We start from the raw sequence: 11,013 nt of genomic DNA on the forward strand, positions 1-11,013 counted from the left end.
ACCTTGTGTTCTTCATTTAAGTAGAGATGGCCAAATAATCCAGAACAGTCAGAAAAACTTAAAGATTTTAAAAGATTTAAATTTTAAAAAGATTTAATATTTAAAGATTAACTTAACAGATCCAGAAACATCTGGAACTGTTCCTGCACAAGACAGGCAGATGGACCCATCCATGATCATGCACCTTTAAGATAAAGCTGTTGGGACAGGTTTAGGTGAAAACATATTCACTCTCACTCTCAGGAAATCCACCATAGTCAGGATGTCTTAACAAAGTCAATAGTCTGTTTGGAAATGGGTTGCTTATGAACCAATTGTCTGTCTGGGTAAAACAAATAGAAGTTCTGTCTTGTTTCTTCTTTTTTTTTCCTGTTTTGAGCAATCATTACTGCCAGAACTTTCATAAAGTCCTTTGTTAAGTACAGGATCAGTCAGTAGCCTGTGGTGCCTCTGTTTTTTAAATACACATGCATACATATATATCATTCATACATATATATTTTTTATATATATATAAACATGAAACAGATTTCTCTAAAATCCCTTTCCCCTGGGGTATGCCAGAAAAAGCGCTGCCTCTCCAGATCTGCATGCAGTTCACATGAGGATGATGAAAAATGGTCTGAGACCACCTCGAGACAGAAAGACAATGCAAGCTATTATTTGCACATGTGATATTGAGGAGGACATTTATAAGTACTTCTGTCTCTGGACTAACTTGAGGAATACCATGATGGAAGCATTAACTCGAGCATGCAGAATGGGATTGTTTGTTGGACCTGCTGCTGTTGCAGGATGACAGGCAGAATCTTTATCTCTGGCACCCACCTGAGCTCAACTTTTCAGCTCTCATAATAGTAAGAAGAATCCCTACTGGGATGAAAAAGAAGATCTTGAAGCCTCAGGGCTGCATGTTCTGAGGAAGGAGGAAAATATTCCAATAACAGTACATTGTGTTTTCTTTTGGGAGGGCACTGGGTGGATTCTAGCCCAAATTAAGACATTTAAGCTTTTGTGTCCACATGAGAGCTTAAGGACTTCACTCCAATTATAGAGATCCAGTCAAAAAATTCAGTGAGGCCTAGAGAGAGTTTCAGCTGACCAACTGAAGTTACTTCAATTTTTCCTAAAATACGTATGCTAGCAGTTAGTCAGCCAATCAGCTAAAATGCACTCTATGCTCCATCAGCTTTAATGACTGATGAGGTTCTTCACCTAGTTGCCCTTAAATAAGAATCTAGAGTCATTTGAGGTGCTGTAGTGTACACTCCCTAGACTCCAACCGAAGCTCCAGATGAATATGAGCTTCCCATAGATCCTGTATCATACATGCCAGCCCTATGTAGATGTCTCAGACATCTCAAATGATTCCATGTGAATGTGGGCAACTGAATTGAGTCCTAGATATCTACTCACTATAATGGGATTTTAGATACCTAGTGCACATACAGAAGTCTATATTTGAACTTGAACCATGCCCCACTCTATGTTCGACTAACAGCTCGGACTAAGGAGACAATCACAAAGGGTTACACAAGGCAAAGGGCAAGGGAGACTCAGAAGCAAGTACAGTGACAAAGGGCCACTTGGCTCAGGGTGGAATCCACACTGGCACTGAGAGGAGCTCCACAGTCTTAATGGCAAGCACTTTAGATCTACCATGAGACTTCTGGGGGTCCAAGTGAGGTCCAGATGAGGGGACTGAAACATGTGGTTCCAGGTATACATTCCAAAGACTTCACTAGACAAGCAGAAAATCTTAAACCATCATCAGGAGGGCTTGTTTTCCTTCTACTCCACTCTGCTAAAAACATGACTTGCTACACATCACTCAAATCCTTAAATCGTTCTTCATCATCTCTGGGTAAAATACATGCAGACAGTGCTTTCTGATAGTTTTCTTACACTTCAGCTGATCCATGAGTGTCCTCAGCAGTCACTGCAGTAGCTGTTATGGGCCTGGACTGCTCAGAGTCTGAATATTGGAAGGGTAGATCTCCTCTCCTAAACACTTGAGGAAACCAGCGCCTGAAAGTCATTAAAGTCACTAAAGGCTAGAACCCTCCTCAGACATTGGCCTGTTTTTCATCTTCTGCAGCATGGCTAATTTAAGAAAGGTGTTGGCAGACTGACTCATTCTTTCAAATTTCCTTCTCATGCCCAAATCATCAATTTCTGCACCAGGTATTTGTGGATAAAAACTGTAGTGATCTCTGCAGGTACAGGACTTGGAGGCAATGCAGATAGAGAATTTCTTTCAGGTATGATTCTCTCTAAAGAAATAGAGTTATATCTGTCTGACATGTCTATTCTCTACACTCAATAGATAATTTAAAACCCTCCACAGATTAAAGACAAGAAGAATTATTGGGTATTCCAGGACAGTAAATCCCAGGAATGAAATCTGAGAGAAGGTAGAGTTCAGACAAATTCAGCTCCAGACCCACTGAAAGGAGGGAGGAAGGGAGGGAGGCAGAGATGGAAGGATGGAAGGATGGAAGGAAGGAAGGAAAACTCAAAACTTAATTCAAAAGAAGATGCTAAGAAGGAGTGAGAAGGTAGTCCATGCCTAGCATGGTGAAAGCAAAAAGAAAAAAAAGATAGCTTCCTGTTTTTGTGCAGGTAGGTTCCCAGCGTGAATATAAATGCAGTAAACCATTAGAAGGAAAAGAAATGTGTGTGCAACTAAGATACCAAGTGGAAACTCAAGGAATCTACATTCATTTCCTAGACAAGCTCAGTGTGACATAGAACAACGTTTAAGACTCACGTGAGCTGCATAAGCGTCAGGACTCTAGAGCCATCTGAGATGCTCTGTGGTATCCCACCAGGCCTCCAGCTGCCAATCAAGATGGGCCTGTGTGTCTTATTGGTCCTCAGTAATATCTGCCAACCTGTCTGGATCTTCCAGATTCCTTACAGTATCTCCAATGGTACTAGATGCCTACGTTTAGGCAACTGAATTATCTGTTAGATATTACTTTGGCAGCTACTTCAAGATCTAGCTTCTGTTGGTCTCAGATGATTAAGTAGTTTTAAATTCCACTCTGCAGTCATCCTATGCCTCAATTTCCCAACAGTGAAAAGGAGACAACTTTTAGAAATATTTAGGCAATATTTAGTTCCTCAGGTAATGCAAGCCATTTAAGTACTTAGAGGGGTCAGTTGCATGTATGTAAGTTCACAGTTAGCAGGGGGAAAAGATAAGAGCCTAGAGTCAAATGCCTGTTAAGGTTATTAATTGTTACTTGTGAACAATAATTTGGAATGTCAAAAAATGTGATCAAATGCTTCATATTTTTCTGTTAACTCTTTCTGGTTGCCTGGTCCCTGTTTCTCTCATATAGTGTCTTACAAATCTTTACAATAGAGATTATCCTAATCATACTGCAATATTAAGCAAGTGATACAATTTCAAAATATCTTAAATGATTAGAACAACCTATAAATAGATAGTCATATGCAGTCCTTAATCAAAACTAGTCCCCAGTGGGCAGTCATTTGATTGAACTGCTTTTACCTCTGTGGATCCAGAATGGAATCTTTGATGAAGCTCCAAAGTTGTAGAGAGCTACATGCAAGGTAGTAACCCCATATATTTGTATATTTTCATCTATTTCTCTGCAATTCAACTTTTTCTCAGCAGAGGAAGTTATGTATGACTGCAATTCTGCATAAAGTCTATAACTTGCGCTAGGGATATGCATGGGACCTATGCATCAAAAAAATGTTCACTGATTCATTAGGTTTCCTCAGTGTTTCTATCTAGACTAGACTATATACTACAATTTACAACTGATCTAATTGTTCTCCAGTGCTTGGGGATTAGTTAACTGCAATATAGCCTTTACACTGTCAAATTTGCAGTATCATCTGCATCGTCAAATATAGAGTAACACTGCACAAAACAGTCACTACCAATTTTTACATGAAGGATATTGTAACCCATTACATGACAAATTACCAAAGCTAATAATAATTGTGTATATATATATATATATATATATATTCAAGTATGATTTGATTCTTATAAGCATATGTGAACCAAGTCTTGGGACTGAATCTGTCTGGGGCCTACTAAATGTTATACAAGTGTTATTCCTGCACTATACTAATAGTATGTAGGAATTTCATTTGCAAAAATGTGCACAAATACTCTGTAAATAGAAATAGAGTAGTTAAGGAAAGCACAACTAATATTTTTAATACTATCTTTCAACATAGTTTTTTAAAAAATACATTGCACTTAACTGTGCTTAGACTTAGGAAGATTTATTCATGTTGCTTAAAGTGTGTGGACTTTCTAGTAAGAAATAGCCTGTTTGCTATGAACTTTGCAATATGAATATTTTTTTCCATAGTTCATCAAGTGCATACCTTTCCTAAATACCCAAGGGAGACTAAACACAAGGAGTGATCTAACGAATGATAACCATGAAATCCTTTTATCTGAAAAACACCTTTTAACTAGAACGTTAATTCAATTAGTAGGATTTTACTGTTGAGAGATGTCTAAATAGAATATATTTGTTCTCAGATGTACGTTTTTCCATGGACATTAATTATATCATTGTGATATTCCCTCTCCTGTTCTGAACATCTAGTAAGACCTGTACTACTACATCATACTTAATAGGAGTGTGATGGTTGTTGCTTAGGCAACAGAATGAATAAATGCAGGTCAGAATGTGCTTCCAGAAAAACAAAAGCAGGAATATGGTACAGCATGAAGAACAAACATGTCTAACTGATTTTTACTGCACTGAAATATGAGATTTGTTCAATAAGCAACTAAGCTATTTTAAACACATGTATAATTTAATAAGCTTGTAAAATATAGTTTAATATGTAAGCAATTTTAATAAAGGTAAACCAGTTCTCTCATATTAAAGAAGACTATAGCACATTTAAGTTTGGAGAAATCTGAATTTTTCTATTAACATACCAGGTCTTTCCTCTCTAATTTCCCTATATACTTACTCTTTAACATTTTGGCTAAAATGTAAAATATTTTAACAAACACTCTTAAATTTTTCAGGAGAGGCTTACATTACATAATGCTAATATGTTCAAAAGAATAATATAAAAAGAAATTGGTATTTTCTGATCTTTTTTATTTCCAGTAAAATACTGGAAAGATTCAATTTCTGATGCAAACAAACTGAAATAAGTAACAATATGCTGAACTGTGTAAAACTAATAAATTAATAATTATAAAATTACTAAGACATAATTGTTTTATTACTGGATAATTTTACAGCTTTTTGCTTAATCATTGGATTTAAGGGTCTAATCTTCCATTCACATATGCATGCAGCCAAAACTAGAGTCACTGTGTGTTTTACCTGTGATATATATTTAAGACGGAAGTGCTTCAGAAAAGGATTAGATCAAGATGACTAGAGAACATTAGCTATCACACAAGTACGCAGGCATAACTTAATTGGCCTGATACCTGAAAAAGTTTGATTTGAGTATTTGATAGTAGAATCTCTTACAGACTGTGTATGTTTATGTAAGTATACCAATAGGAGATTTAGGAAATGAGTCTTATGTAAACTCCAGCAGAATGTGGATCAGGCCCCTCTACAGCCGGTGAATGTTTGGAAAACCATCCAGGGCAGTTTCTTTAGCTCCCAAGGTGCTCATCATTTACCTGGGGTAGGTGCACCCCGCCGCGTTTGTTATGCCACCTACAGCCTCTTGTGAACAATTTCTTTCGGTAATCTCTTTCGGACTAAATGAGCAACTACTTATGTAACTAATGCTCCCATATACATAAGAATTTATAGTTGCATTTTGGGAAACTGTGGCTTGAAATGCCTTTTGGAATGTTTTGCTGGACTGCTGGGCTGACAGCACACACTTGCAGCTTTGTCTGTTTTTTCAACAATATTTAAAGTTAAAAGAGTCTAATGATTTTTATTGATATAAGCAAAAGATCACATGGCAGCCATGTAAAAACAGGAAGAAACCTCTACACTACTCTATTGTGGAAATGACATAAATTTGTCCCTTAATTTTCTGATCACTAACCCATAGGCATATAATGATGCTGGCAAAATAAATGAAATAGGAAAACCAGAATTCAAATTATGGATTTATAGTCATAATATTCATGCTAAGTTTCATTTCTGTTTCTTATATGCCAGGTGTAAGTTGTGAAAATTTAGAACTGTTCCAAGAAATTCATGGTCACTAAAAATATCTTAAATAAGGGGTGATTAATAATACTTTAAGATCTGATACTTTATAATAAATGTGGTAAGGATTTTTGCAAGAGGTACAAGTAATGAGAACACTGAAGCAGACAGAAGAGTGATTATATAACAGTCTTACTTCTCTCTTTACTGTCAATATTCATTTCAAAAGAAAGTTTGCATATGTCAGGTCTATGTCACTTTATACCTCATGGATATACTGTAAATTCTGAAGTACATAAAATTTTACTTCATTCACATATTCCTGATAAATATCTAGAGTTAAAACAAGAAAACTGAACTATTTAAAGGAATGTATTACTTTTTCAAACAGGGCACAAGTTTCAACAAGTGAATCCCATAGCCTGATTTAAGATGCAAAAACATTTAACTGAGACATCCAGAACCACTTACAGAGATAGCATATTTTATTAAATTATTATCTGTAATTAAAATACCTCTCAATACAAGAATGGCATTGCATGTTATTTAATTATTATTATGATAGTGCTAATGTTTAAATAGAAGTAATAACGTGATATATTGCAGACAGGGGTGTGTACAGCTTTTACATGTTGCAAAATTGCCTCCTGCTAAGCATGGATTAAAAGAATTATGCATTTTTTCTTTTTTAACCTGAAAATTGATGAGGGGGAGAGAAAGAACCTTTATATTCAGTTTTTCTTTTACCATATTCCTGGCTGGAATATTTTGTAACATGTATAATTTGGAAGTTTATCCTAGGACAGTTTATATATTAATTTAGCTAGACATAGAAAAGTGAAACACTAACAGATCTTCTTAGTGCAATGCAGAATAGCTCTAAGGTTTTTATGATCACAGAAGAGACAGACAAAAAAAAGGCAGCTACAGTGTACATACACAGCTATGCACAGAAGATTTCTTACCATAAATTGCACATTGTCAAATCCATTAGCCAGCAAGTGGTTTTCATACTGAGGTAGCCCAATATTTTCCAACCATTGTCCCACTGTCTGGACAGGGCATCGGGGTCCTGTAGGAGGGTGAAGAGGGAGGCGTTTAAGCAACGAATAACCATCCACTGGATAATAGCGGTAGTCCTGGGCTGAGAGGTGGCATTGCCACATTGTGTTCCTGGGAAAGTTGGTATCAAACGAGCCCGCCAGCTTGACAGATTAATGTTTTCAGCAAGCAGAAAAGTCAGATGTAAAACATAGTTTACAGGGCAGTATACAGCATAAGATCTGATCCTAGCTCAACATTTCTTAGTTATTAATCTTTACTACAGACCAGTACGTCATACAGTAAGGGGAAAAAAAAAAAAAAACATATCAAGCTGTCAGCTAAGCTGTTCTCCGTTATATGTGATTGTTGGAATACTCCACAATGAGCAATGCACTGCCAGCAGCAAGAATTCTTTTTATCAAGTACTCCTACACTCATCAGTATGCAGCTCCATGCTCCTTGCTCCCCCTCGCTCGCTCCCCTTCATTACCCAGCCTAGGCTACACCTCGCATTTTCAATAATAGCCATCAGATAAGGCAGATTTTTTTTTGTCTGCAAGCTGTAAGCCTGCTGCTGCTGCTTCCTCCTACACACCCATCCAAGCGTCAATCTTGAATGATGAGAGCAGTCAAAACAAATGCAGAAAATAGCAAGATTCAAAAGCAACCTAGAGCACTTAAATCTGAATAGAATCTTCATACCAGTTACGCTTTACATATCTGTTTGTTGTAGATTTTTACGTTTCACAAGACATTAGAAAATGCAAAACATAAGCCATAGCCTATGGCATGTTTTTTTTTTTTTCTCTGCATACCCTTTTTGCCTTTTAATACAGCATTTGCAGCAGTCTGTATTTCTGCTTATGTAATAATAAAACCCTTCAATGAATCAATAATGAATACATTTTACAGTTTCTCTCCTGTAGTACTGCAAAAGACATAAACTGCACAACAATTTTAGTCAAAGCAATTAGATTATCTGCATGATTTCTTCAACCATAAAATATTATAAGACACAAGGAAACCTTCATGCCAACATGTGAAATAATTCAACTTGAAAAGGTCACCATTTCAAATGAATAATTATTTTTACTAAATAAAATTTTAAGTTTATATCCTTTTGTTACAAAAATATGAATGATAGCAGGCAGACACATAAGATTGTCATGACTTGTAGAGAGGATGTATATTTTCTTGACTATAACAGTAAAAAAAATTAAAGAGAAGATACTAAATTTCACATTAAAGGGAAAATTTCTTTCCTGCAAAAGTAACCAAATATCTCAAGATATATTTTCCCTCAATATTCATTTTCTGAGACCGATTGTCTCAAGATGAAAACATTTGACACCTTTGTTCAGAGAGGAACGTTTACTAAACTTCCTTTTCACAACAGGTTACAGGTCTTAGTAACAAAAATGGCAGATAATGGATATATTCAGAGTATAATTCAAAGAACTCCAGTAGAACTTCAGTTATTGAATACATTAATTACTTTTCTATATTTTTCTTGTCCATTGTGAATCTCAAGCAATGACCAACTCCAAAGAGGAATTTAAATCTAGTCATAAGGGAATTGTAGATATCTGTCAAAGGCATCATTTGGGATTGATGATATTATGATGGAAAACTGTTTCATAAAAAATACAAAACTGCATTCAAATGGCCACTTTATAATAAGAACTCTTTGCAAGGGACATGCGGAAGCTTCCTGAGCGCTAGCAGTATGGACTCAAAATTGAGCTGGGTGTTTTAAATTAACAATAAGACTTTCCGCTAAAACCTGAAAGCTATCCAGCCAGTCCTTGGACTAAAACTGGATGACCTTTTATTTTCTGATATTGCTGCTTGCAAAAAGAATTCAAAAGGGTATTTTATTATTTTTGGGGGGGGTTGTTTTTTTGTTTTTCAGACAAGGATGAATGTACTCTGTTATCTGGAGACAAAGTTTGGGAAGAACTGTATGTAAGTTGAACTCTTGATTCAAATTGAAGTACATAAAGATTTTGTAGAATAATTTTAGGTGAGCCATAGAAGATATTTTATGAAGTTGGAAAGTTGCACCACACTGCTGAGAGATCTTAGATTAATCCAGTTCTTCTTATTGATATGAGTACATCAATACATGAAGTAAGAAAAACCCATTAGGCGTCTCAGAAAAATACTGAAGGCTTACCAAAAGAGGGTCAATCTGTAACTGCTGAATGAACTTTTAGGAATGTTCTCAAGAATTTAATCTCAATAGAGTGTGAATATAGGCAACATAGAGTATATATTTTTGATAAGAGTACCATTTCAATCAGATTAACGGATAATTCATTTATTTTCAGAGAAAGTAGATATTCTAAAATGATTGGAATCTAGGTCTCACAGAGATACAAACGAATTTGTTCTCGCCTATCTGTAAATCTTCCCTACTTATCAGAGGTTTTTTTGCTATGAATCAATATGTTTGTACACTGCTGGAGCATAATCCTTTCAGGGCTGCACCCAGTCAATAGCTATGCTGCAAGGAGGAGGGTAGGCTATGTTGAGAAGAAATACAGTGGATTTCCCTTGGGTTAGCAAATTTGAAAGGCTGGGCAAGTTCTTCAGAGAAAAAAACTGACAACAGAATTATCTTAAAAGAGACGAGAATTAAAACCTTCTTGCTAATTTTTTTTTAGTTGATTGAGAAATCATGAATTCCTTAGAAAAAAATTCCTGAATTTGTCTTCTGCCTTCCCCAATAAGCAGAAAAATTGAAACTGGGAAGAAATCTAGTGAAAGGTAACCCCACTCTTTGAAAGGATTATGCATGACTAAGTCCAATATTTCCCATTCATGCACACACAGTAATGTCTCTGTATCTGGGTGTTCCCCACAAAAATGTTTTGCCTATAATAAGACACAGCCAATAATCAATACACCACCTTTGTGGTCAAAATACTTCTTCCTTACCTTACTATAAACAGCACAGAAGTTATGCTGCCAGTGAATATGAGAGAAGTGTTTGTCTCAATGCCTAGCAACCATGTAGGCAAAATTCAGCTTTTGAGTGGCTCCATGGGCACATATCCTCATGTAGCTCTTGGTGTTGTGTCTAACTGATCTCCATGGCCCCAGCACTGATGATTATAGCACTGTTGGTCCTACTGCTTGAACTCCTCCAACTCTGTCTTCTTCCAGTAACAACTACATGTCTGACCCCATCAACACAAAATAACATTGCTCACCAAGGGGAGAGAAAATGAGGAGCACAGCTGTCTTGCAGACCTGTCCTCATCCCTGACTCTCTTCTCATTCCTAGAATATCCTCTTATCTACATGATTTTTTTTTCCCTCCTTCTTTTGCCAAAGGTAGTAGTGAGGCAAAGGCAAAGGAAGGCACAGAGCAGCAGAGCCGGGAATGCAAGAATTAGGGTCAAGTGTGCTGTTACCGGAACTTGCAGCTGACTTGATCTCCTTGTCCTGAGCCAGTCAAGGCAACTGGTCGTATTGGAGGGGCTGCTCTGATATTTTTTCTGCTCTGATATTTTTTCTGAGCCAGTACAAGTGGGACTTGGAGCAGCTGCTGTTGCTGTGAGACCAGAAGGGTGTCTCTTCATTTTGCTAAAGACTGTGATTCAGTGCCAGCCCCATCGATGTACTGCTGCAGGCAGGGTCTACTTTGCCTATGCCTAAAGCTGGTTCTGATAATGAAAAATGTAGTGCAGATTGTGAGAACTGGTCTCACCTCCAACACATTTACATTCCACTGTGCTTTCCTGTGATTTTAGAGAACATGAATCCTATGATAATCCTTCTGTGATACCACAATCAAAAAAGATGTACCTATTCCTGCATG

General features: G+C 36.7%; 1 protein-coding gene across 6 annotated transcripts in view; it reads right to left on the reverse strand.

The window, feature by feature from the left end:
- Nucleotides 1–7,309, reverse strand: part of LOC112974842 (ankyrin repeat and sterile alpha motif domain-containing protein 1B-like) — a 201,465-nt gene extending 194,156 nt beyond the window's left edge. For all 6 annotated transcript variants that reach the window (XM_026084225.1, XM_026084224.1, XM_026084223.1 and 3 more), the window contains exon 1: nucleotides 7,109–7,309. In XM_026084225.1, the coding sequence (XP_025940010.1) occupies nucleotides 7,109–7,309 (201 nt within the window). The remainder of the gene's footprint in view (nucleotides 1–7,108) is intronic.
- Between the last annotated feature and the right edge of the window lie 3,704 nt (nucleotides 7,310–11,013).

Source organism: Apteryx rowi, unplaced genomic scaffold (assembly GCF_003343035.1).
Source record: "Apteryx rowi isolate R43461 unplaced genomic scaffold, aptRow1 scaffold_631, whole genome shotgun sequence".
Taxonomy (NCBI): Eukaryota; Metazoa; Chordata; class Aves; order Apterygiformes; family Apterygidae; genus Apteryx; species Apteryx rowi.